The 27,198-nt window shown below is 51.8% G+C and overlaps 2 protein-coding genes across 3 annotated transcripts in view; one reads left to right on the top strand and one right to left on the bottom strand.

Annotated features, from left to right (window-relative positions):
• The window catches only part of WBP1L (WW domain binding protein 1 like), a 35,569-nt gene extending 22,903 nt beyond the window's left edge, over positions 1-12,666 (top strand). For both annotated transcript variants that reach the window (XM_037064032.1, XM_037064031.1), the window contains exons 3-4: positions 7,448-7,609; positions 9,104-12,666. In XM_037064032.1, the coding sequence (XP_036919927.1) occupies positions 7,448-7,609; positions 9,104-9,852 (911 nt within the window). In that variant the 3' untranslated portion in view covers positions 9,853-12,666. The remainder of the gene's footprint in view (positions 1-7,447; positions 7,610-9,103) is intronic.
• A 7,089-nt stretch (positions 12,667-19,755) lies between these two features.
• CYP17A1 (cytochrome P450 family 17 subfamily A member 1) lies at positions 19,756-25,895 on the bottom strand. The gene is made up of 8 exons (XM_037064029.1): positions 25,358-25,895; positions 23,873-24,011; positions 23,431-23,660; positions 22,648-22,734; positions 21,800-22,015; positions 21,321-21,490; positions 20,649-20,752; positions 19,756-20,242 (listed from the first exon to the last, which is right to left on the bottom strand). The coding sequence occupies exons 1-8, from the start codon at positions 25,652-25,654 to the stop codon at positions 19,959-19,961; spliced, it is 1,527 nt and encodes a 508-aa protein (XP_036919924.1). The 5' UTR covers positions 25,655-25,895; the 3' UTR covers positions 19,756-19,958.
• Between the last annotated feature and the right edge of the window lie 1,303 nt (positions 25,896-27,198).

The raw sequence follows: 27,198 nt of genomic DNA, 5'->3' as shown, positions 1-27,198 counted from the left end.
CTTGAGCTTCAGCCATCAATCACCCTTTCTCTCAGCCTTTTCAGCCTGCTGTGACCTCAGCCAGCGGTCATTCCTGGGCTTGTGTCAGACAGGGAGTGAAGGTTCTGTCTTTTCTGTGCAGTGGTTGAAGCTGTAAGGATCTGGTCATTATTGTTATTTTCAGCCCGCACATTTTTATGGCACTTGTACAGTCACTTATTCATTCAGCACACCCTTATTATAACACTGGTTCTTGAACTTTGGCAAGCATCTGAATTTCCTGGAGGGCTCATTAAAACACAGTTTTCTGGGCCCCGCTCCCAGATTTCTTGATTCAGTAGGGTGTGAGGTGGACCTGAGGATTTGCAATTCCAACGAGTTCCTACCAGAGGCTCTGGCCTCTTTTATGTTGGAAACTGTGGGCAGATCTAGTCCTTGCCATCAAGAAGGGCATCTCCTAGCAGAGAGAGGAGACCCGACAAGATGTCCCAGTACTAATGCACAGTAGAGAGTGTATTTGCCAGAACTCTGAATGTTCAAAAGGAGAGTTCGCTTTGTCTGGACAGGAGTCGGCTGTGTGGAAGAGGCAGCGTGTGCAGCGGGTCTTAAAGGGAGATAGGATTTAAACACATGAGAGGGTGGGATGATTTTCCAGGCAGAGGAACACCACAGGTCAAGGCCCCATGAGAAAGAACGGAGTGTAGGTCGTGGTAACCTTTCCCCTGGGGCTTGCCTGGGAAGAAATAGGGGATAAGAAGGGCGCTGATGTACACAGAGCTCTCATAGTGCCAGGCACTAAGTGAGGTCTTCATGCACGCACGTCATCTCGTCTCACCTCGAGAACACCCTTCTAGAGGCGCTTACCGTCCCTGTGTCTCTGGACCAGGGCTCTGCAGCCAAGTAGTTAGGTCATTGCTCTTCACTCCAGAGCCTTCCAAGTGCCAGGTTAGGAGGGCGAAGGGCTCAGGTCATGGAGGGTCTCAGGTGTGCGTATTTACTTCCACCTAAGTCTGCACTCCAAGGGAAAGATGAAAAGCCAAGGCTCCAGGGAGTCTGGAAACATACTCAAGGCCAAAGGGCCTGAGCCCAGACCTCCCAGCGCTCTTCCCACTCACCCAGCTCCATTTTCCAGGGAGAGACCAGAGCTGGGAATTTCTGTTCCTGGGGTAATTTTGGGAAACCAGTCAGGCCTCAGTTTTCGTCGGTTTGGCCTTTAATGAGGGATGGGGGCAGTGTTTCTACACAGTGGAATTTCCCAGAGATGACACGAAACACATTATTAGTAAGTCCAGGCAGCGCTGAACAGCTTTTCACATGCTAACATTTAAAAAAAATTTTTTAATTTGTCCTTAAAAATTTTTTTAACTTACTGATTTTAGAGAAAGGGGGGAAAGGAGAGAGACAGAGAAACATCGATTTGTTGTTCCACTTATTTAGGCATTCATTGGTTGATTCCTGTATGAGCCCTGACAAGGAATTGAACTTGCAGCCTTGGTGTATTAGGACGACCCTCTAACCAACCAAGCTACCCAGCCAGGACCAATTTTAACTTGTCTTAAGACACCCGTTGAACTGCTCTTAAGGAAGGCCCCCAGCACTTGCCATGCTGAGCAAAGTGGAGAGTGGGGGGCCGGGGCTCTTTCCAAGCCCTTACTGGACCCCAGTTCCCTTGGGAGTCTGGGCTTCAGGACAAAGTCAGGTCGATCAGCAGCAGGTGGGCTGGTTTTCCGATGAATTTAGCCAAGAGTAGAACCTAGAAGCAGACTTTGTACTTGTTCCTGACTCTTGCTTTTTGTATGGATTAAAAGGGAAACGGAAAGGAAACCCTTGCCTTCTGTGGTCATGCCTGTAACAACAGTAGTAATAATAAGCTAGAGAACTTACTTGACAGCAGGCATGGCTCTGAGTGTTGTGCATATATTAGCTAATTTTCCTCCTAATGATCAGGTAGTAGAGCATTATTCTCCCCATTTTACAGGTGAGAGAAAGTCATAGAGCTAGGAAATGGTCTAGTGAGCTGGGACTTGAACCCAGGTTGTCTGCCTCTTCTGGTTTCTGTTTGCACTCATGCTTCCAGGAAACTTGTCCAGCTGTTAGATAAAGTTGCAGGTCCTCTAAAGTGTTCATTTCCCAAGTGCAGGCTCTTTGCACAGTGACAGTGGCCGGAGCTCCTGCTAAAAGGTCTGAGGAGCCCAGAGGGCCACCCACCATCCTATCGAAGGAGAGCTGATTTGTAGTGAGTAGTGCGCTTCAGCTTCCTAATGAGGAACTTCCTGTCAGACGGAGAGTGGTGCTTTCCCGAGGTCCTTGTGAGCTCTGGGGAGTGTGACTCGGTGCCTACATTGGACTGTGGTTGTCTTTAAAAACATGTTTCCATTTTGCTTAGCGTGACAAGTGCTCCCCAACACGAGGCCGTGCATTTCAGGCTCGTCATTGGGGATGCATTCTGGGTAGGTGTGGGTTTGGGAGGGTGTGCTTTTGCCTTTTGTTGTGCATGTCTCTCTCATGAAGCTTTCCTATTTGAAGCTCCTCCTTGTTTGTGAAATCTAGCAAAAAGATAAAAAATTGGCACGACTCCATAGGGACCAGTCTGGATATTCCCCATTTTAAAATTGACGGGACACTGCTTTGACTAGAATGGCTCCCAGGAGGGTCTGTCTTGTGAGGGTCAGACAGGAAGGCCTTCTGCCTTCCATGAAGTGGGAACAGTTCACTGGGGCTCTTGTTTGGACCTGTACTGGTACCGCATCATATCACTGAACCCGTTCTGCTCCCAAGTTAGTGTTCTACCAGTTTGATCCACGTGAATGATTCAGTTGTCTCCTTTCTTCCCCCATGCCTTCTGACCTGCCTAATTTTTTTAGGCCCTCCTTTTCTACTATACTTCTAGTTCAGTGAATCTCAGCTTTTTTCTGGATCAAGAATCTGCTTAAGAATCTGTCAGACCCTTTAAATCCGCTCGCCAAAAAAAGCGTATAAACTCACCGCATCAGTCTTGGTATAGGAGAGGTTATGCTGCAGGAGCAAACAAGTCCAGAATCCTGGTGGACAGACAGTGGGCTACTTGTTGTTCACTCTACAGTATGTCCATCGCAGGTTAGCTGAGAGCTTTGTTCCCACCTCATCATCTTCTGGGGCTAGACTGACCCTGAAGTCACTGTCTGGAATGCTGCCAATGCCATGGGAGAAGGAAGACTCATGGAGGGTCTCACACATGCAAGAAATGTTCTGGCCTCTAAGAGACATATGTCACTTCCAGTCCCAGTTCATTAGTTAGCACCAGTCTCAAAGCCTCGCTCAGTCAGGAGGGGGTGGGGAAGTTCAACCTACCCGTATGTCCAGAAGGGAGAAGACCCCTTCTGCAGTTTTGGCTAGCGTGAAAACCAATGCATTTTTCCTACTAAAAACATGAGCTTTTAATTTTTTAATTTTTATTTATTTATTTTATCCTCAACTGAGGACATGCTTATTAATTTGAGAGAGAGAGGAAGGAAGGGAGAAAGAGAGGGAGAGAAAAAAACATCAGTGTGAAAAAGAACCATCTGTTGGTTGTCTCTCATATGTTCCTACCAAGACTGATCTCGCAACCTGAGCATAGGATGTGACCTGAGTGGGAATTGAACCTGAGATCTTTTGGTCCAACCAACTGACACACCAGCCAGGGCAAAAGCATGTTTGTTGGTTGGTTGGTTGGTTGGTTTTAAGCATGTTATAAAATCTGAGAAATATTGCCTTAGATCATATATTTCGCTGCATGAAAGTTGAAAGTATAATTAAATGCTGATTAACTAATGGGAGAATGTCCTTTCTAAATTATCAAGTAACAGAACTACGAAGGATTGTGGGATTAAACTGTAAAAAGTAACAGGACTATAGGTAATATAAAAAGAACCTTTTTTTGCCCTGGCTGATGTAGCTCAGTGGATTGAGTGCTGGACTGCGAACCAGAGTATCGCAGTTCGATTCCCAGTCAGGGCACATGCCTGGGTTGCAGGCCAGTTCCCAGCAGGGGATGCATGAGAGGCAACCATACATTGATATTTCTCTCCCTCTCTCCTTCCCTTCCCCTCTAAAAATAAATAAATAAAATCTTTAAACTTTTTTAAAAAGAACCTTTTGACTTTGAAATTCACCTGGCATCAGGCTCTTAAGCAGAGTGCACTGTGCTTGTTTGCAGGACTGAGGTGTACTTGCCTCCCACCCACCCTGGCCCCGAGGAGGCTGGGAGCTAAGGAGATTGCCCTAGGGGGCCGAGGAGATGTTGCGGGTCAGCAGCCGGCAGCCACTTACTTCGCTCCCAGTGCTCCTTCGGCCTCAGCTCCGTTCTCTGAGGGCTCTTCTAATGGTGTCTGTCTAGGCTTCAGTCGGTCGACAGCAGGACAGGAGTGGCAGTTCAGTGGAGCAGATGTCCGTAGTGAATCTGGGAATAGGGGACCGCAAGGGAGACTTCTAACTTCAGCTCATGTTTGTGTTCTCTGGCTGGGAATGAGGCTTTTCTGGCTGCTGGTGGGAAAAGTCTACCGCCCATTCCCTTCTGCCTATTCTTCGCTGGAAGAATGTGGCCAGGCCTTGGCCCGAAGTTCTGTCCGACGCTCACATGGGCCATGAGCAATAGGTGTCGAATAGCTTGCCAGTGCCTGGCGTGGTACCACCACGCTGTCTCACCCTGTAAGGGTGGCTTTGTGGGGAGGTTCGGTGAGGGCACCCCTGGGGGACAGAAAGAGCTGTTGCCAGAGGCCACACCCTAAATGTCACTGGGATCTTTCAGAATATTGTGTTCTGGTACAAATGTAAAAAAGAAAAATCGGTCTATTTACTTACTGTCTGTAGGGAGAAGGGAGCCTTTGAAAAAACAACAACGATGCTAACTCATTCTGGCAAGGGATACATGTGGAAATACTTAACAAATTCTAAACACAGATTTGTGATTACAAAGCAGATGATGAAAAATAGATGTAGCATTTGTAATGGAAAAAATTGAAGTTATTCAGGAATAGAGACCAAATGAACAGTAATATAATCTAGTCTCATTTAAAAATAACTCATCTTAAAATTATTCCTCAGATGTTTTTTTTAAATCCCCACCCAAACATATGAGTTTATTGACTTCAGAGAGGGAGATAGAGACAGGCAGGCAGACAGACAGACAGACAGACACCTGTGTGAGAGAGAAGCATTCATCCGTTCCCTTCTGTGTGCACCCCAACTGGGATCAAACCCAAACCCTGTGGTGCACAGGGCAGTGCTCCAACTCACTGAGCCACACAGCCAGGGCCTCAGAGGAATTTCTTTGTAATTTCAAAGAAGTACACATTCATCTTAGGAAAATTAGGAAATGTAGATAAGCAAAATGAGGGAGCTGGTTCCAGAAAACCTGATGTTCTGTTTTCCAGTAATAACCTCATGATTAACTTTCTGATCGTCCCTCCAAATGTTTACATAGGCTTGTTTTAAGCAAAAATTGGGGTCGTACTTTACACTGTCTTGTAACCTTTTTTATTTAATATCAGAAACATCCTTATGTAAAAATTTGAATGATTTTGTAATGACTTATATTATTTCATTGTATGAATATATTCCCAGAAGAATTAAAAAACCCATCCAGTAATATAGTAATTTTTAAAATAAAAGTCAGCAAAAGTGGCCCTGGCTGGTGTAGCTCAGTGGATTGAGCACGGACCTGCGAACCAGGCGATCGCGGTTCGATTCCCAGTCAGGGCACATGCCTGGGTTGTAGGCCAGTTCCCTGCAGGCCAACTCCCAGCAGGGGACGCACGAAAGGCAACCATACATTGATGTTTCTCTCCCTCTCTCCTTCCCTTCCCCCTCTAAAGATAAATAAATAAAATATTTTTTTAAAAAGTCAGCAAAAGTAAAATTAATCACAGATATTTTTGTTTTGGTTTACTTTGTTTTCGGTTTTATAATTTGAAATAAGAAAATGGGAAAAGAATATTAAAATGTGTCATAATGTCACTATTTAAAGTTACTATTTTTGTGTTTTTTATTCTATTCTCCCCCCATATGTTTATATATTCCAAAGCAAAATTGCTCATTAATTAGATATTTAGAAGACTTTTCTGCATACATTTGAAAATTGGAGAGGGGAGGGTCTTATATTGGAGTTAGCTGAGAGACCCTAAATAACTAACCAAGAGAACCAGTGGGAAGTGAGAAGTAATGATGCCCCGAAGAAAAGAGGGGTGGGCCTTCTCCGTCCCCCTAGGGCTCGCTGGAGCGGGAGGAAGGGGGGAGCTGCTGATGGCCCTGAGCCTGATGCAGCCGCAGGTCAGAGGAGATGGAGTGGATCGTTGGTGCAGCAGTGGGAGATGGAATTGTACTGGGTTCTGTCAGGAGCTGGGGAAGTCATTTGCACTCCCTAGGGAAGAGATGGACCTGAGGCAATTAGAATTTTCCACCTCTAACTTTAGGACCCTTCCGTTACCCAGGTGTACATGATAGGGAGAAGCCCTAGACCTTTTTGGTGGTATCTGGAGAACCCGGAACAATCTATCAGGCAGCCCCTCTGAGGCCCCCTGCAGTTTCCAAGGAGCTGAGCTGTCTGGATTCTGAGAGGCCTTTTGCTTTTGGTAAACAGCCTGGTGTCAGCAGCGGGAAGTGAGCCTGGGAGCTGCCCCTCTGGGAGAAGACGGGCGCTAGAGGAGCTAGAGCATTTTCTCAGAGGTCTCTTGGGGGAGGAAGAGTATGCGGTCCGAAAGGAGAGCGTAGTTAATGCCTACCAAACCTGGAACAGGGAGGACCCGAGGTGCTGGAGCGTCTCCTCAGCGTCCTTCCCTCCCCCAAGGCCCCTGGACGATCCCCAGAGTGAGTGACCTCTTCTGTCATCCTGACAGTCCTGCCCTCTGCCATCCCACGTGTCTTTCACTGTCCCCAGACATTTGTGGAAACTGAATGCAGGTTGCCCTGGCCAGGTAGCTCAGGTGCTTACGGCATCACACTGATACACCAAGGTTGTGGGTTTGATCCCCAGTCAGGGAACATGCAAGAAATTGATGTTTCTCTCTCCCTCTTTCCCTTCCTCTTAAAAATCAGTTTTTCTTAAAGATTAATTATTTGTTTGTTTATTTATTTTTGAGAGAGAAGCAAAGGAAGGGAGAAGGAGAGGAGAGAAACACTGATGTGCAAGAGATGTATCAATGGGTTATCTCTCGCAAGCCCCCAAATGGCTACCTGGCCCACAACCGAGGCATGTGCCCTGACTGGGAATTGAACCAGCAACCTTTAGGTTCACAGGCTGGCACTCAATCCACTGAGCCACACCAGCCAGGGCTGTAAAATGAATTTTAAAAAAGTGAAAAGCAGGTTCTAAATGTGAATTCACTGAGCGAGGCCTGACAGTGACCGCTGTGACCAGGCCAGTGCTGCTGGGGACCTCCCTGTTCTGAGAGCTGCCCATCTGGCTTATGTTCACTCCGTCCCTGCCTCTCTGTCTTGCTTCCCCCCCCAGGGTTCTGGCTGGTGTGGACCATCATTATCATCTTGAGCTGCTGCTGTGTCTGCCACCACCGCCGAGCCAAGCACCGCCTTCAGGCCCAGCAGCGGCAACATGAAATCAACCTGATTGCCTACCGGGAAGCCCACAATTACTCAGCGCTGCCATTTTATTTCAGTACGTACACCCAAAGCTTCCCAACCCCACCCTCCGGAGCCCAGGATGCACAGACTGTGTGTATCCGTAGCCAGGGCTCTCATGAGCATCCAGGTTTTTTGCCTCTGCCTAGCACAGAGCAGGGTTTTGAAAGTATAGGAACAAGAGGGCGGTCACGTTTAGCACAGAAGAACCAGAGCTGTGGATGCAGCTCCTCGAAGCCACAGGGCCCTTCGAAACCTACCCTGGCTGAACTCTGACCAAGTCTCTGCTGCTTTAGCAGATTTTCTTTTAGGCAGGCAGTTGGATGGTATACGATGGGAGTGAATTGAGGTTTAGAGCTCAGTGGTCCGAAAGCCTCCCACTCTGTTTACTGCCACGTGATATGCTGAGCAGAGGCTGCCGTGAAAGAGGCAGGTGCAGCGGGTGACATTGGGACTTCCTGAGAATCAAGAAACTCGGTGACTCACTGAAAGGCACTCACCTGACGTCCCTGGGCCTCCACACGGGTGACTTCTCAAATGGTCAGGTGGAGGCCCAGCTGTGCAGCTTGTCCGAAGCCATTCTGCAGTGTGTTCTACTGAGGAAAGTGGCCCCAGATGTGGAATTCCACATCTAGGAGAGTTAAGTGCTGAGCACAGTGCCTGGCATGTAGCAAGTGCTCAGTAAATGCTAACAATTATTGTTGTGCAATTAGATCATCAGGGCCCCAAGGCATTCAGCACCATCAAAAGATAACTCACCTGCAGTTATTTCTTTAAAAGGTTTTTATTTATTTTTAGAAAGAGAGAAAGGGAAAGAGAAAGAGAAGGAAAGAAATATCAATATGTGTTTGCCTCTTGCATGCCCCCAACAGGGGACCCGGCCTACAACCCAGGCATGGGCTCTGACGGGGAATTGAACAGGTGACCCTTTGGTTTGTGGGCCAGCACTCAATCCACTGAGTCCAATCCAGCCAGGGCTCACCTAACAGTTCCTAATAAAACTTGGATCACAGGCCCCCACGCTTTGCTGGTAACCCACTCGATCTTGATCTGAGTCAGTCCAGACCACTCACTTCCAGTCACACTAGAGTGAGACAACACAGATTTCTAACCCCCCCCGAAAAAAGTGGTCAGAGAGCCTTAGGTTGGGGTCCCTGACCCTAAGGCTCATGGGACGAAGGTGGAAGACAGTCTGACCATGAAACCTGAGGCGTGCATGCCTGTGGAAACAGGCCCATTCCAGGCAGCAGTGAATTCTTCTTGGTCATCTACCTTATCTGCCTAACCCTCTGCCTTCACTCCAGACCAGACAGGCAGGAATCTTTGCCTATGAAGCAGCTTTAGAGGCTCTCCAGTTTTGAGAAGCTAGATTAGGTTACCCCCCAGGGCTCTGCCCTGCCCATGCCAGGAGCTGTAGCTGTCGCTGGGGGTGGGGGGGTTGTGCTGGGGGTGGGAGAGACATGTGTTGAGTGCCTCTGTCCTGGATCAATTGCCGGTGCAGTAATTTCTCCTCCCTACCTCCCCACTTTAGGGTTTTTGCCAAACTACTTACTACCTCCTTATGAGGAAGTGGTGAACCGACCTCCAACTCCTCCCCCACCATACAGTGCCTTCCAGCTACAGCAGCAGCAGCTGTCTGCACAGTGTGGCCCTGCAGGCGGCAGTCCCCCAGGTGCCGATCCTACCCGGGACTCCCAGGGGGCGCAGAGCAGCCCCTTGTCTGGGCCCAGCAGAAGCAGCACGAGACCCCCAAGCATCATCGCTGATCCTGAGCCCTGCAACACCGACATGCCAGCCAACCCGGCAGCCACCAAAGTCCCTGGAATGGAGCCCTGTGGCTCAGTGGCTGGCCTGGGGGAGCTCGTCCCTGGGGCCTTCCTGGACAAGGATTCTGAGTGTAAGGAGGAGCTGCTGAAAGATGACAGCTGTGAGCAGGGCGGCGCCCTCCCTGAGAGCAAGGATAAGACACCTGGGAGGCATCGCCGCTTCACCGGTGACTCGGGCATTGAGGTGTGTGTGTGCAACCGAGGCCACCATGACGACGACCTCAAGGAGTTCAACGCACTCATCGACGATGCTCTGGATGGACCCCTGGACTTCTGCGACAGCTGCCACGTGCGAGCCCCTGGTGACGAGGAGGAAGGGCTCTGCCAGCCCTCTGAGGAGCAGGCCTGCGATCACGGGCATCCCCACCTGCCGCGGCCCCCTGCATGCCTGCTGCTGAACACCATCAATGAGCAGGACTCCCCGAACCCCCAGAGCAGCAGCTCCCCCAGCTAGAGCAGGCCCTGCCTGTGTCCGAGAACTTGGCGAAGCAACCAGGGTAGGGGAGAACCACGAAAGAAGCATTAAGTGACTTTCAGAGAAAGTGGTGCAGCCACTTGGTTCTTTTTTTTCCCCCTTTTCTGCCTTGGTTCCTGCATTTTTCTGCATCTCCAGGTACAGTTTGGGGTCTCTCCCCCCACATAAGCACGTTGTTGTGGAGGGCTGATAAGTTGGTTCTGTGACTCATTCCTCATACCCCACCCCTTCCCCCCTTTTCAACTCGTATCTCACTACCTTTGGGTCGAAGAGATGTGTGTTAAGAAGCCCCCAGGGAAGGGAGCCAAGACCGAGTCCCGAGGTGATTTTGGGCGACAGAGTGGATTTTTGCTCTGCTGTTAGTGTAAGAGAATCTCGCTTTGTCAGTCCAGGAGGGGCAGCCGGGCTCAGCCCTGGCTGAGGGTCGTCACCCCTCGCTGCCAGCGCCTGTGGAGCCGGACTCGGTCTGATCCCGTGGGAGGGCGAGAGCTGATGGGCACGTGTGTGGTCGGTGGGGAAGGGTTTGTAGCCGTCCCAGAGTCCGGGTGACGAGGTCGGTGCATCACCGCATCCCTGAGGGGCCCTGCCCGGTGCGAGCTGGCTGGCCACAGACTTGCGGGTGTAGAGATTATACTGCCTTCTTTTTGGCTCTTTTTTTTTTTTTTTTAATAAAAAAGAACAAAAGCGAGCTGAAAACAAGAACTTGACCAGTGAGCAGGCAACAATTCCGTCCTGGGAAAGGGAAACCTTGTGGCTCTTTTCCCTAGTTGGCGTCCCAGAGCCCAGCTACAGTTGACCCAGGAGCTGTTTTACGTGCTGGCTGGGGTCGGGGGGTTCTCTCTGGAACTTCCATGGGTGCTCCGGAGGCCCGAAGCCACGGTGGTGGGTAGAGGTGCAGCTTTCTGTGTCTCTGCCTGTAGGTCTGTGCCCACAGGTGACAGGGCCTGCCCCAACCCCAAGCACACAGTCTGCGGGCCTTTCTGTGTCACTGTTGTGTATGAACAAATGAGGCTGTCGGCCCTGAGGAAGGGCAGTCCCACAGCCTGGCTCTTGCACAGTATTTTCTCTTGATTCATTTTTTTTTTAACTGACCACTTGGAAAAACATGCCTTGGTTATCTGTGGTTTTCCTGCCTAGGTTATCTCCCTGTGAGTGGGATAACTAATCATTGTAGCCTTTGTAAAGAGTTTCAGTGGCCCAGGAGGGGGTGAAGGCAGCCGTCCAGAAGGGCCACAGGGTCCTTATTGCTGCGGTTTGGCCTCAGACGGCCAGGTGAGCTTTGATAGGAATGATCTCAATGGAGAAAGCAGACAGCCGAAATTAACATTCCCCCTGCCCAGTCCTGTTCTAGGAAGAGTTTGGTTCGTCCCCCACTTGTGAATGGTGACATTCAGACTAGGCATTGACGCTATAAGAAAGGGAAAAATACATATGTATACAAAAACAGACAAATCCCAGGCCGAGAGGTGAACGTGTGACCGCGTTAGGAGTCCACAAAACCAAAACCCCCATCAAACAAGGTGAAGTCCGTACATGGTGACTTTCTAGGTGACCTGTGTGTGTCTGTCCGTTGTATGTGAGCCCCCTGCCCTGTCGTCCTGTGAACATGCTTTGAGTGGCAGCCATTCTGCTCTCACGATCACAGGTTTGGAGCGCATATGGCCCTCTCGAGGTAATTTATTTTATGCATTTACTGTTTACTGAACAAAAGTCTGCCTGCGTACTCGGGTGTATTCAGCAGCATTGCCGACGGCAGTCCCCAGTGTTTGCCAGGGAGCCTGCCCTCGGAGTAGAGGTTCACTCTGCCTGTCACTGCTATTTGCACATTGCTCTGTGGACGCTTGGAGGCCTGGTTTCTGTTCCCTGTAGATGGAAATGTGCTCTGGCCCTGACCACCTCCCTCAGCAGCTCCTGGCCCTCCCTCCGATCAGCCCCCTGCAGGGGTGTCCACAGCCACTCGGGACAGCAGGTGAAGGTGGAACTTCAGACAGAAGCTCAACTGGATCTTCAGGGACAAGCTTGGACTAGCTGTGGCCCAGATGGCAGCCCTGCCCAGAATTGCCAGGAGGGTTTGGCAGACACCGGAGGGCTTACTGCCCCCTGCTGAGGCCCAGTGCAAGCAGGCCAGCCACTGTGTGGCGTGAGTGGGCAGGGCGTGTCAGCAGCCTGCAGGTGTCTTTTCTTCCACCATTAAAAAAACCGTTTTCTCTGAGCAACTCACTGAGGTGTCTCCAAGGAGATCAAGTTTTACCAAAATGAATCCTCCTTCAGTGAACTGACCATATGGATGGATCCTGGCCCTCTTCACAGTTCCCTTCCCAGTGAGAGCCGGGAACCAGTCTACGTGTTGGGGGTCACTGCAGCATCCCCCCTGAAAGGCAGGAGAAGAGGCCGGCGGACCCAGGGAGCTGGGCTGTGTCTCGACAGTCCCAGTCCACCCCCTGCTCCCAGAGGCGGCCCTGGGCGCAGAGAGAGGCCGAAATGGGGAAGTGGAAGGACTTGTGAGGGGCCAGGGAGGTTTGGTGGAGCCTGGTTTTCTGGGTGATCAGAGAAGGAAAGTCTTGGCCGAGGGTTTGGTGCTAGTCAGATCTGCAAATGCTAACACATTCCTGTGTGAGGCACATCACCATTTGTCAGTTATTGTGAATATGTGTATTTTAAGCAATAAGAGTCAGCTGGTTAGACCTTTCTGGGCAGTCTCAGTGATGCGTTTCCTGTGCTGTGATTGTTCTGAAGGCAGAGGGGCCCTAACCACTGTGAGAAGCCCAAATAAAATCAATCCTAAAAATCCAACTGCGCTTTTTCTTCTTGGAGGACTTTATTCCTTTCTTTCTCTACCTCAGACTTCAGGGAGTCACACTTCAAGATTCCTGACCACAGGTACCTCCCCTTTCTCCACGTGGAGGCTGAGAGGAGTCACACAGCCGTTGAGGACAGGCTTCTGGGTTGAGCAGAGGCCTCAGGGCCAGGAGCAGCCGGGTAACGTTGCTGCTGCTGCTGCTGCTGCTGCTGCTGCTGCTGCGTGCTGAGGAATATTCCCCCCCCCCCCCCCCCCCCCCGGCCCCAGCTTCNGGGAGGCATATTCCCCCCCCCCCCCCCCCCCTGCCGAGCCCTCGCTCTGCCGGGGGTGCGTGCCTGGCATTTCAGTCCGTTTCACAAACAGGTTAGATTCAGACACAGTTTGGTCAGATGCCCCGAAGCTGAAGCATGACATTCAAGCACTCAGATCTCTCGCTGGTAGGGTAGGAACGGGGATGGGTGCTCAGCCTTGGAATTTAGTGTGCGAAGTATGTGTTAGCGAGTCCCCGACTCAGTGCCCAGCACTGTGCTGGATGCTAAAGAGAGTGTGGAGGAAATACATTGCTGTGTCCTCTAGAGGTTGTAGTTTACAAAGATAAAAACATACTCGGGGATAGTTGATGTGAGGTAGGTTGAGATGGAGTGAGTGGTTCGAGTTCAGAATTGTGAGTAGTTGTGGGAGGTAGTCTGGGGTCTTGAATACCAGATGTGGAGCTCAGAACTGAGTTTTAAGCTCAGCAGGGGCACTGGTGGGCCCACATCTGTCCTCATGAGACAGCAACTGTTTCTTAAGACTCACTGTCATTTTACCCTCTACTTAGGACTGTCCAGTTAGAACTCTGAGTCAGACGAAAGTCCCTGTTTAAAGGGAAGGAACAGCCCAACCCAGTGAGACTTCTTTTCGGGCAGCCTGCAGGTGGGCAAAGCGAGATGATGTGGAGCCCTCGCAGGAGGGGTTCTGCCTCCCCAAACAGCGCTCACTAGGGGGGAACGCAGGTGGAGAGCAGCCGGTGTTCTCTTCCGTAGCCTCTGAGTGTGTCCTGCAGTGAGCACTGCTGTTGCTGCGAGTTCGGTGTAAGCCAGGCATGCCCCTGCCCCCATCTTTGACCCCGGCCCTTTGGTGACTCCGTTAGGATGATTGCTGCCCCTCCAAGCAACCCCCACGCAGCCACAGTAGCATCTGGAGGCCGTTCTGATGAAGTCGCAGGGAAGAACAGCACATCATTCCTGCCTTCACCCAGCTGCCTTGCAGAAGAACAAACGTACAACTCCTACTGGCTGTATGTAGAGGCTGTGCGTGTACCCCCGGTGCCCAGGCCTGTAGGGCACCCCCCTCACTGTACCCCAGACTCCTGGGTCACCGAGTTCCTCCTCCAGGTGACCAAGTTCAAGTGGAGACAGTACAGATGCCCTGAAGCACAAACCAGAGTAGCTTTGATAAACACGGATTTTAAGAAATTCCCCGATCTCCAGCTTCCTGTTTCAGGGGGAGGGCAAAACCAGGGTTTCACTCAGGAGAAGGGGTGGGACGTGAATTTGGCCAACTGTTGGCCTAACCTGTTGGCAGCCTGCTTGTGGCTGAACCCACTGCAAAGGGCCGTGGGTCCTGGGAGGAGTTTGAGGTTGTGGGTTTCTACCCTGGGGGTGAGTGACTGGCCTCACTGAGCATCTGTTGAGCACCTACCACATACTTGGGCATTGGGAATGCAAATACCCCGTGTGCCTTAGACCTGCCTCTTTAGAAGAGTTAATAATGGTCTACAGAGAAAGAAAGGCCTGTAAACAGTGTTGGTAGCACATGGAAAGGACCATGAAGCAGCATGTGGTGCACAGGACACTGGAAGAGAGTGTGCCCACGAGGGGGTTCAGGACAGCCTGGGACAGTGACTTCTGCCCTGAGCTTGCCAGGGGAAGAAAGGTGGGAAGGGAATTCTGGGCAGATGTTCAGCCTGTAGACTATTGAGTGCCCACTACGTGCCAGCTGCTGAAAAGCCCAAGAAAGCATGATAGGTATAAAACGAGAGTGTGGGCCATTCACGTCCAAGCCTGTGAGCAGTTGAAACGTTCTAGATAATTGCCTTCTGGGCAGCGACGGGAGATAAAGCTGGAGCAGTGAGCTGGTAATAAAAATGATTAAACTTTTTTGTTTTCATTCGTTGGCTGTTTACGTGATGCTGGGACTTGTGTAAGCGCCTCACCCACCTTTTTCCATCTCAGCCTCACGACAGACCCGGGAGGTATATACAGCAATCATTCCTGCTTTGTTAATTGGGTCAAGGTGTTCAGAGGGCTCAACTGACTTGTCCAAGATCACACAGCTAATAAGTGGCAGAGCCAGAGTTTGTACCCACGTTGTTCGACTCCAAAGCCCAGGCAATCAATTAGTTGGTGGGACAGTTGTACTGGCATCCAGTGAAGAGCCGTTCCCGCCCCCCCAAAGGTGAGAGGGCACCAGAGAAAGGTATAGTGAGCAGGAGGGTAGCTTGATGAAAGGGGAACCAGACACCTTATCTCAGAAGCTACTTTAGCCCCCTTTCCCTCCCCCTTGCCTTGTCATAAGCCCTTAGAGGCCCCCACATCCAGATGAGCTTCACCTAACAGAGCCCCTCCCAGCTGAAATGGCCTCCAATTTCCAAAGACAGGTGTAACTCCTTGGAAACATTGTAAAATTTTCAGGCATTGAAGCTCTGGATCTTTGTATCTTTTCCTTGCAAAAGTGTTTTGTTTCCTCTGAGGAGATAAAAAGAGCTCTGGGACCCCAGCTCTTGTGGCTGTGTTGGGCATCTTCCAGTGAAAGGTTGCTGGTTCGATTCCCAGTCAAGGTGCATGCCTGGGGCGCAGGTTCAGCCGCCTGGGGTGTGTTACAGAAGGCAGTCACAGCGATGTTTCTCATGCTTTCTCCCTTCTCGAAAATAAAATATATTTAAAGAAAAAAGAGCTTTGGGTGACTTATGAGAGAAGAGGGTTTGTCTGATCTGAAGTCGGTCCTCACTTGGTATAAGCCAGCTCCTCACCACAGTTTAACTTTCCAGCACACATCTCACCAAGAAGTCTCAGGAAACACAATCCTACTGGAAATGTTACAAAACACCCTCAGTTTGGGAACCATGAAAAAGTGGTTTGTCTCTAGACTCGCCATCTACCCGCCGGCCAGCCTGCCCTGGCTCTGGGGGGAAGGAGGGAGGCAGCTGGTAGGCTAGCCACAGCTGCCAGGGTAGGCTCCTGGGGGTCTTGGCCTTTAGGTGGGCCATCTGGACACACCTGCTCCTCCTGAAACAGCTGGTGGCCTTTGGGCGGTTTGTATAAAACCCCGAGAGACCCTGGCTGGTATAGCTCAAATGGATTGAGTTTGGGCTGCAAACTAAAGGGTCGCTAGTTCAGTTCTTGGCATGTGCCTGGGTTGTGGGCCAGGTCCCCAGTGGGGGCCACGTGAGAGGCAACCACACATTGATGTTTCTCTCCCACTGTTTCTCCCTCCCTTTTCCTCTCTAAAAATAAATCTTCAAAACCCTGAGAGAAGGGCTTATTTTGTGGATCTGGTTACAGGCAATGATCCGTAACATGTATTTGATCCTCAGCAACGCTATGAGGCTGGTGGCACTGTTTCTACGCATGCCTCAGCTGACCGTAGTACAGATGAGAAAACGGGTTTAAGAGGGTCAGGTAAGTTGCCCACGGTCATTTGGTCTGTAAGTGACAGCACCGAACTTGCCTCTGCAGCCTGATTTCTCCTGTAGCTGCGGTTGGTGTGGGACTGGCCTGCTCCCAGAGCCCCTTCTGCTGCTCCTCACCAGGGCTTCAGGTGGTGAACCCCCCCACCCCCCCACAGTACAGATGGAAACAGTGGGGCTCGAGAAGCTGGCAGTGGGCCTAAGATCCTGGGCTAGGAACCTGGGAACTCTGGGACGAGAACCTGGGCGTTCAGGTCCTCCTCGTCTGGTCCTCTCTCCATCCCACTCTGTGATTGGCTTCCTGCCCTGTAGTGTTGGATGTTTACATGTGTACACGTGACTGGAGAGAGGACTCCCCCTTTGCTTCCGGTGTTGTGGCCACCAAAGGCCAACCAGGACAATCCTGCACTCACCCATCCACACTCCACCCCAGGGTTCCCAGGGAAGAGGTCCCCCTCCCCTCCGAACGAGGACTCAGGCTGCCATTCTGAAGGACAGGGCAGCTCATTTCTCCTAGAGGGGCCAGCTCTTAGCTCCCAAGAACCGGCATGTTAAGTTTGGGGGAACATTACGAGCTGTAGTAAATGGCATGTACTGTATAACATAAGGGTAAGTAACGTGATGCTACTGTGCAGCTCTTCCCATCCACTCGCTGCTCAGTGGCTCACGCTGATGGCTCGAAACTGGTCGTGGTGGGAGTGTCTCCATCGCGGCACGCAGCCGCAGGGCCGGTCCCCACCGCCGGCTCTGGAGCCCAGCCTGCTCAGCGATTGCTGTCATGGAGGGCAGTCTGAGGCCCAAAGGGGGAAACTGGGTTCTTGGCCAAGACCTGCCAATTTGTCCAAAGGTCTGTGCTTTCCACCTAGGTGAGGAGGTGGAGTCTATTTGTCACTGGACCAATCAGCCAAGTGGTTTGGAGCATTTGAGTCAGTCCTCTCGGGGGACCGACCTTCCTTTTGTCGGGTGCAACAGGCAGGGTGGAGAGTGTGAGAGGGCCGTCTTGGGCGCCAGAGACGCAGGAGTAGGCCGTGTTCCTTGGGGAAACTGCACCCGTTTCGAGTCCAGGCAGAGTCCAGGCAGGCGCTCAGATGTACGTAGGACTTGGCACCAAGGAAGCTGAGTGCTGAAAGGGGACAATCGTGGTGCGCAGGCATCTTGAGATGTGTCCTGGAGGGGACTGCACCCTGAGACTTGGTGGGGGGGTTGAGGGCAGAGAGAAGGGCAGTTTGGGTAGGAGTGTGAGTTCATAAGATCTCTTCCTGAAAAGACACTCAACCTTGTACTCTCCCAGCCAGACACCCAAGAGCCCCTCTCAGACCGGGGACAGGTCGGAGAGCACGTCCGGCTCCTGATCGGTGTCACTGAGATCTTGGGCGGAGAATCAACTACTCCAAATTTGCTCAAAATCTGAAAAGCAGTTGGCAGGTTTTGGTCCCAGCCCTGCTCTGCTAAGCAGCTATGTGACTTAGGGCAGGTCACCTCCCCACCCTACCCCACCCCCTGCCACTTCCACCGGCCCTCAGTTTTGTCATCTTCAAAATGAAGGGTTAGTCTCCTTTCCCCACCATTCGATGATCTGATTCAGTAGTTGGAGAGATGATGTTTCCATCCCAGTTACACTCACCCGCTGCTAGTTATTTATCTGTTCATCACTAGTCTGCCAACTGCTTTTCAGATTTTGAGCAAATTTGGAGTAGTTGATTCTCCAGCTGATTGGCTGCCCTCTGCATTTGAGCTAAGGGTAGCTTGGCACTAGACCAGTAGCCAACTGATGGGGCTGGGGTAGGACTCTCCAGTTCAACTCCTTCCCGTCACTCACTGTCGTGTCCACATCTCTCCAGGCTGCTTGTGCTGGGGGCTGGGGTCAGCCACAGCTGCCCACAGACTCGCCCGTGGGCTCTTTAGCAAGGCCTGGGGGCACTGGTCGGTGAAGGCCAGGACTGAGTTGGGGGACAGCAGGGAATGGTCTTCTTCCTCCCAAAGCCCTTGGGAGCAAGACGGTGCTGCTGTGATGGAAGACCTTGACCCTCCTTCCTTTCAAGGGATTCCCTGATTCCTTCTCTCTGAAAACTTGACCAGGTAGGGTGTCAGCCTTGGCCTGCTGGCCCTTCTGGAGCCTCCTGCAGTCAGAAGGGAATGACAGGGTGTGGATGATCGGACCGTGGTCTGGCCGGCCTCAGGGAGCTGGGGTGAGGGCCTCTGTCCAGCCTGAAGAGCAGTCTCGGTTTTTCCAGGGGCATCTCGGGACATCTCCCACTTGCAGACTGGGCCAGTGGGCAAGGAGGTTTCAAGATACTGATGTCAAGATTTGAAGAAGTCTAGGTCCCAGTTTCTAGTGAAGCCTTTATAGACTTCCTGGGCTTATGGAGTGGGGAGCAGGGGCAGAGCCCAGGAGCTTCAGCAGGGGGGCGGCCATGGAAGCCCTGTCCTGGCAGGACAGTACCAGGAAAAGGAGACCTGCTAGTCACTGGGGACCAAGAAGAGGGATGGGTAGTGGTGGGTTGAGTTTGTGGGTCACACACAGTCTCCCAAAGCAAAAGCATTGAGGTGTGCTCAGCTGATGATGCCTGTTTGCACCAAAGCAAACCAAGTCTGTTACCCACTATCAAATACAAACTCAGCCCCACCACTGCTCGCCGTCCGCACCGCTGCAGCCAGCCCAGCTTCCCCCTCCCTCCCGGCTCCTCCGCTCAGCCATGAGGTTGGCCTTTTAAAAATATAAACCAGACCTTTCCACTTACTGGGTTAAATCCTACTAGCACACTTCTGATAAAAACCTGTAGATTCCTTCCTGCTAATTCAAAGACTCCAGGGGCCCCGGCCCCGGTCTCCAGTTGGACCTCATCAGGGACCCCCAGGCCACACTGACTCCTCCCACCAGGAGAATGTCTCTCCTGCTGCTCCCTGAGCAAGGGAGCCCTCCCCCAGGTCCTCGGCGCCCTCCCGGACCACCTGCTGGCTGGGGCCACACCCCACCTCTGCCATTCTCTTTTTCAAGTCGCCATCCCCTGGTATAACTGACACCAAAGTACTTACAAGTCTCTGAACTGCTTATTTATTTGTAGGCCCTTGCTAGAAATATAAGCTTCAGGGCACCAGGGAGCTTGAGTGCCCAGAGACAGTGAGTGGCACATAGAAGGTGCTTAATGAAACATTTATTGAAAGAATGAGTGAACAAATGCATGAGCTGCTCAGAGACCCTCCCCCCACTTTCTTTAAAGAAGGATAATATAATGACATTAACAAATATAATGATTAAGTTCAGGGACCTTCTTTTGTTTTTTTAATCCTCGCCTGAGGACATATTTTTATGTCCCCTGAGGGAGACAGACATCCATGTGAGAAGGAAATCTTTCCTCTGGCATGTGCCCTGACCAGGGATTGTGCCAGCAACCATTCAGCTTCAAGGACATTCCAACCAACTGAGCCACAATGGCCAGGGCCAGGGACCTTCTTAAGAGAAACTTGAGTTTATGTACATCACTGTCAGGGCTGCAGGGTGGAAAAGAACGCAGAGTGGGCTAGGAGGAGAGCGGAAGGGGGGGGCGGGGGCGGGGATAACACTTCTAATTCTGTGCTGTGGGGCCCCACAGGGTGGAGCGCCACCCACGGCTTCTAGGCACTACCTTCAGCGTGGGCTTCCCTCCAGGCCTGGCGCACCCTAATCTTCACTTTGAAAGAGTCGATCTGAAAGACCACGTTGGGGGTGCCCTCCAGGGAGGGCAGCTGCCCATCATCCGAGACGTCCAGGTCAAACCTTTGCAGCATCCAGGACAGGAAGAGGAAGAGCGCCTGGCGGGCCAGGTTCTCCCCTATGCAGGAGCGCGGTCCTGCTCCGAAGGGCAAGTAGCTCAATGATGGCAAGATGAGCTGGCTCCCTGTGGGGTCCAGGAAGCGCTCTGTGGACACACGGTGGGGGTCAGGCAGGGGCCAGGACAGGAGTGAGTAGAGGGCTGCCTCTGCCCCCCGGTCCAGGAGGTGCACAGCCTTACTTGGGGGGATCTCAGCCCTTCATCACACAGAGGAAATGAAATGTTCAGCAGGTGGAAATGCCACCATCCGAGGGGAGAGGGGGCCAACTTCTTGGGGGACGTGTGCCTAGAAGGCCTCTTGGAGGAGGAGGTTTGCAGTTAGTGGAAGGACAAGTAGGAAACCCAGCTGTGAAGAGTTTGGCTAGATCTAGAGGAGGATGGGGGTGTCGGCAGGTCCATGCAGTTGGAGCCAGGCATGTTCTAGCTGCCACCCTGGCAGAGAGGGGGGTGGCGCTGGGGTGCGGCCTGGGAGCGGGGCAGGACGTGGACTCACCAGGCATGAACTGGTCGGGCTGGTGCCATTCCTTCTCGTTGTGATGCAGTGCCCACAGGTTGATGATAACATTTGTGCCCTTGTCAATGGCAAACTCGCCAATGCTGTCCCGGAGAGGGAGAGGAGAAGGGGGTCTGGCACGTCATCCTCCCGCACCCGCTCAACCCTGAGCCTCCACAGTCCTCCACCCCAGACACAAGGGCCCTTTACTCCCTCATGCCCACCCCCTCATTGTTTCCTCGGCATCCGCCAGATTTGGTGTGAACCCAGCTCTTCCCCAGCGCCCTCTCCCTAACAAGCACTCGTGAGGCAACTCTTCCGTGTGAGGATGCTTGCGTTAGGCAGGGCCTGTGCACATGTGCTCTGAGCCTCTGCAATGCATGTTGTGGCTGTTGGGCCGAGTAGGAGGAGCACAGAGCACCCGTCTTTCATCCCAGACCCCATGTCTCCAAGCACAGCAGGCAGCTTCTGAGGGGGCTCGGGTAGGTCTGTGGATTATTTGTGGGGTTAGTGGTGGCGGGGACGTTGGTCAGTAGGGTCATTGGCTATCAGTGGTTGACCACAGGTGGACCAAGAAGGTGGAGGGCTGGGGCAGTGGAGGAGGGGCCAGGTGTGCTGGCAAGCAGCACTGAATGCATCTTAGGGCTGGGTGCTATGGGGGGGAAGGCACACCTGGAGTCAGTGATAGCCTTGTGGGGGATGAGCGTCGGCGCCACGGGGCGAATGCGAAGCACCTCTCGGATGGTGGCCTCCAGCAGTAGGAGGTGGTTCCGGTCACTGACAGTTGGGGTGCGACTGAAACCTACATTCTGGTCAATCTCCTTCTGGATCTTCTTTATCAACTGGGGGCCAGAGGAAGGTGATGTGACCAGAGTGTTTTCAAGTCCAGGAGAAGCACGAGCTCAGAAGAGCCCGTCTGTCACATCCAGAGGAGCTGGCCCAGCCCTGCCCGGGGGAGGGGGGGGGGCAGGGTACAGTGCAGCCTAGGCGTTCCTTCCGGAAGGTGGGGCAGTGCCACGCTAGGGTAAGGACACAGTGGGCTAGTCTTCCTGCATAGAAACCCTGGGAGCGGCTCCTCGTTCTCTGGGGCCAGAGTTGCATCTGGCTGGGGTCAAGGGTGGTTGGGAAGACTGGAGTAAGGAGAAGCCCACCTGAGGGTTGTGCAGCAGGAACGCCACCGTCCACTTCACCACAGAAGTGGTGGTCTCCAGACCGGCCCCAAAGATGTCCCCTATGGTGGCAAGATTGTGTCGGTCTGAAAGCAGCATAGATTCCTGGTCTGGGCCAGTGTTGTTATTGACCGAGTTCGCCTGCGCTTGAACCAGTATGTCCACCAAGCTAGTGATGGAGTCGCTGCCGAAGTTGCTCTGGTTGGGTGAGATCGGGACACAGTGATAAGGAACACTCATGGTCGGCAACACTCTACCACACTTCCATCCTAGACCGGAGGTACAAAGGCTTCTTCTGCTTGGATGTGAGGGAGTGAGGTGAGTCCAGTCCGGACCTATGAGCACGCGGAGGTGAGGCAGCGCTCAGTCCTCTTTAAATTGGTGGGGGAGGGGGGTGGGCCTGGCTGGTGCGGCTCAGTAGATTGAGTGCTAGCCTGCTAATCAAAGGGTCAGAGGCTCAACTCCCATTCAGGGCACATGCCTGGGTGGCAGGCTAGGTTGCCAGTAGAGGGTGAACAAGAGGCAACCACACATTGATGTTTTTTTTCCCTCTCTTTCTCCCTCCATTCCCCTCTCTCTAAAAATAAAATAAATAAAATCTTAAATAAATAAATAAATTGGGGGGGTGGACAGGTCTCTTCTAGGATCTTCTTCAATTCCTCACTTCCCCATCCCTATTCATTAGTTAAGTCAGTTTTTATTGAGCACCTACTATGTGCAAAGACTCTCTGCTAGCTGCTGGAGATCTTACAGTGTTCAAAGTGGACCTCAACCCCTGTTCTTAGGACACCTTCAACCTAACTCATTATCCCTTCTGCTCCATTGCCCACCTTATGTTTCTCATAGATTGCACTCAGCAAATCATTTCGTATTTTCACACAGTTCTTCATCATTTTAATGGTTTTGTTGGGGAAAATCTGGAAAGCAGAAAAGAACGTCAAACCCATCCCTCTCCCATTTTGCTTTTATAGCTGCCAGAATCCCTCCCTGGGGTAGATCGCAAACTTGCATCTCTGGGAAGCTCTGCTCCAACCCCAACCTTCAGCCAGAATGGAGGGCAAGACTGTGACGCGAAGGGGACCACTAACCACGACTAGGATGATTCCAAACGAGGGAGAAGGGGGCCGTCTCCACTCCCACCACCCCTTGATCCCCCCCACCCCATTTAGTCAAACAAACATCAGACACCAACATTTCCTTAGTATACTCTGCTTTGTGCCCAGCCTTGAGAGTAAGAAAGACTCGAGTCTGAATCCCTTGGCAAGTTTCTGAACTTCCCAAGGCCTGTATACTCATCTGTCTGGGGATAATAAAACCCACCTCCAAGGGGAATGCTGTGATTAATGCTGGATTGCTTGGTACCGGCACACGGCAGTTAGTACATAAATGAGAGCCGTTAATTATGAGTATAACATGCATGTTTAAAAACATAAACTTATGTATGTAGACAAGCAGCAAAGTGTTACAAGCCAGAGGTGGCACAGGTCAGTGTGTCTAAGGCGGCCCAGAGAAACTTGGGTCTGGAATTGGGCAGTAAGAAGAAAGAAGAATTGGGGGTACCGGCGGCAGGGTCTGCTGGGATCTGCAGGGGCGGGGCCTGTTCTCATGCTCACCTTCAATATAGGGAATATGTCTACCATATTGTTCTTGCCCAGCAATTCCATGATGGCTTCGTTGTATGTGTATATGGTCTTCAATGTAGGATGTCCCTTCTTGAAGGAGGTGTTGAAGCAGATAAAGCAGATTACGTTGGTCATCGCCAGGAAGAGAGGCAAGGACAAATCTATAGACTGGCCATTTTGGGTGTCCAGGAAATCACAAAATGAACTGATTTCTTGACATACTGAGGGGAGAGAAGGACAGGAGGTTGGGGAATTACGCAGCACCCCCACCCCCGTCTCTACCGTTCCATCTTTGTCAGGGACAGATAGCATATGGCCACTAGATGGCAGCAGTAGCCAAGAAAACGCTAGGTGGAACCCTCTGTGTCCCATCTCCCCGCTCCGGCCCTCTACTCCCTCCGGAGGCCCAGGGGCCCCCACGAAGGGCACTTACGGATCTTTTCTAGCTTCTGGTCTCCATCCTTGAACAAGGAAAAGGTGGCCCGCACCAGCTTCCGATGCACCTGCCAGGCGTCACCATAGTCGGCAAAGGCAACCCCTCTTTGCTCGTCTGACAGGATATCTAGAGTCGCCTTTGGAAAGCAGGAAAGGCTGTAGGAATGGGACACGACCCACCGGCCCTTGCCCCGGGTCTCCTGCACCCAGTCCCAGGACCAAGGGAGCCGTGGGGCGTCCCCGAAGCTCTCAACTGGGACTGTGAGGCCTTGGTAGACCAGGGCCCAAGCTCCTCTATTCCATCAGAGAAAGTGAGGAAGAAGAAAGGGTGCTCAATTCAAATTCAGGGGTTCTGGAGTTCCGTTCAAGGTCAGGGTCACCTCTGGGCCTCTCTTATCAGTTGCTGACTGAGTGGTTGGGGAGAGCGGCTGTCGATGGGGTAAGCTCTCTGCATCTCCCGTCCTGGGGGCAGGGGTGGGTGGTGGATGGGCTCCTAGAGACTGAGAACTACCCAGACGTCTGCCTGGTCCTGGGTCCTCTGGGAGACGCTAAAGGCACAGAAGCTCACCTCCTTTTCGTGTGCCCTTCAGTGACAAGGCTATGTGCACACACAGGGCCACGTCCGAAGAGTGCAGATGTCTCATCCACCCAATCTGACCTTGCGGTCAAGCCATCTCTTCCCAGAGGTACACAAAAAGCATAAGACTTCAAAGCCTCCCCCTTTTCTCTCCCCTGACTCACGAACCCCGACTGACCGGCATCTTCCGTCCTCTTTGCACCAGAGAGAAGCGCTCAGCAGAGTTGGGAGCGAGGCATTTGGGTAGCAAACCTGGCCTGATCAGAGATGAGTGTCTGGGGAGCCCTTCCTCGAGTGTTCAGGGCGCAGGGATGGGCACTGGCGGTGCTCTGGGTGGGTTGCCCCGTGGGTGGTGGGTGGGGAGCCTGCTGTGAGCAGGAGCAGCGGGGGATGGCTCCAGAGAGACAGCCACCCCAGCCCTCCCAGACCAGGCTACTACTCCCTTGCACTTTCCCACAGAGGACAGTAATGACTACTTCCATTTTTCACATGAAGAGGAACATCCATAAAGCTATTTATTGAGCACTTACGTAGCACTGGGCACTGGGCTGATTTTTACATGCACTATCTCAGTTAATTAGGGAAGTCTTAGGCTCAGAGAGATCATTATCAAGTTCAGGGCTGAGATGATGGGAGTGAGGACTCCCTGCCCCACTCAGGCCACTGTACCCACCCCACTCTCCCTTCTGGGCGGCTCTGAACAGGAGGTCTTCCTTTAATTCTTCCTGCCTAGGTCAGAGGCTAGGTAGGACCTTGAGGGGTTGCTCTCCACCAGAAGCCCAGCGAGTCTGGTTTTAGAAGAAGTACAGGTTGTTAGAGCTGGAAGGGTCATTCCAGGCATGGCCTTGGCCCAAGAACTGAACAAACCGGGGTGGTGAGAGAGGAGAGACAGTGGACACTGCTTACCACTTGGGGCCGCCCGGAGAATTCCTTGCCCTTCTTGATAAGCACCTCCTTGGCGAGCTGGTGGTGGCCGATCATCACTGTAGTCTTGCTCCCCATACGAAAAGAATAGATGGGGCCGTATTTTTCCTGCAGCTTGAAGAAGTTCACGTGCTGATGGCCACTTCTGGGGATGAATGGCAGGCTGCCCACCAAGGGCAGGGACGGGAGGCTCTTGGGGTACTTGCCACTTGGGTGCTTTGCCTTGGGCCAAAACACGTAGGCTAGGGTCAGCAGCAAGAGAGCCCAGAGCTCCCACATGGTGGCCCAGAGCCGGCAGGTAGGACGGACAGCTCCAGAGCGAAGGACTGCAGCCACTCTGAGGGGCAAGGAAGCCTTTTTAAGGGCTGCTGTGATCTTTACCTTGGCTGGATGTTATCTCTTGCCTTGTGGGAGTTTATCCTGGAATGCAGCCAAGTCTGGGCATTCTCATAGAATGGGGAAAGGAAGGGGGAGTGGAGGCCTTCTTAAGGGCTGGCTTAGCTCCAGGGCAAACCTCTAAAGGAGGGGCAAAGGAAGAGGCAGACTGCTAGTCCCCCTCCCTTTTCCCAGGGTACACCAGAAGCGGAGGGCATCTGGGTCAGGAATCAGGTCTGGGACATTCCACGTAAAATCAAAGTCATGAGACAGGTCAAGTCGCACTAGACAGTGATGGGAAAAACCCAGAAGTCCTGACTGGTGTTTGCTGCTCTTTCCAGAGTCAGGGAAGCCCTAAGGTTGAGAGCATGGGACCTAGAGTCAGGTAGGTTTGGATTCAAATCTTAGCTTGACCACTTTCTAGCTCTATGATTTTAAAAAAAAAACAACTATTGATGTTAGAGAGAGGAAGGGAGAGAGAGAGAAAAAACATTGGTTTGTTGTTCCGCTTCTTCGTGCATTCCTTGGCTGCTTCTTGTCTGTGCTCTCTGACCAGGGATCCAACCTGCAGCCTTGGTGTTATTGGGACAGTGCTCTAACCAACTGAGCTACCTGGCCGGGGCTCAGTTGAATAGTTTTTTTTAATTGGTTTTATTACATTAAAATATACATAAAAATTTTTACCATTTTAAGTAAACAATTAAGTAGTGTTGAACACACTCCCAAGCTGTACCACATCACCTATGTGCTTCGAAACTGATCATCCCAAACAAACTGTGCCACTAAGCAGTGACTCCCCACTTGCTTCTCCCCCCAGCTCCTGGTAACGTTTCATCTACTTTGTCTCCACGAATATGTCCACTTCACATAAGTAAAATCATACAATTTTGTGTGTGTTTGTTTCTGGCTTACTATACCTATTATAATGTTCTCAAGGTTCATCCATGTTGTAGCAGGTATCAGAATTTCAGTCCTGCTCTGGCCAGGTAACTTAGTTGGTTACAGTGTTGTCCTGGCATGCCAAGGTTGTGGGTTTGATCCCCGGCCAAGGCACATACGAGAAGCAACCAGTGTTGTATAAATAAGTGGAATAAGCTGATGTTTCTCTCTTTCTCTCTCTCTCACTCTAAAGTCAATTACAGTTTAATACTACTTTCAGGAGTACACCCCAGTGATTAGACATCATACAACTTACTAGGTTATCATCCCAGTTAATCTCCCATCCATCTAACAGCATACACAATTATCACGATATTATTGACTACATTCCCTATGCTGTACTTTACATCCCCAAGACTGTTCTGAAACAACCAGTTTGTACCTCCTAATCCCTTCACATTTTCAACCCTCCCCTAACCCCCTCCCCTCTGCAACCTTCCCAATGTTTTCTGTATGCACAGGTCTGTTTCTGTCCTGCTTATTTATTTTGTTTCTTAGATTCAGTTGTT

This window comes from Sturnira hondurensis, unplaced genomic scaffold, assembly GCF_014824575.4.
Source record: "Sturnira hondurensis isolate 20B ecotype Veracruz unplaced genomic scaffold, ASM1482457v3 Scaffold0014854, whole genome shotgun sequence".
In the NCBI taxonomy this organism is placed as follows: domain Eukaryota; kingdom Metazoa; phylum Chordata; class Mammalia; order Chiroptera; family Phyllostomidae; genus Sturnira; species Sturnira hondurensis.
The sequence above is the reverse complement of the archived record's forward strand: the minus strand, read 5'-3'. Positions and strand labels throughout refer to the sequence as shown.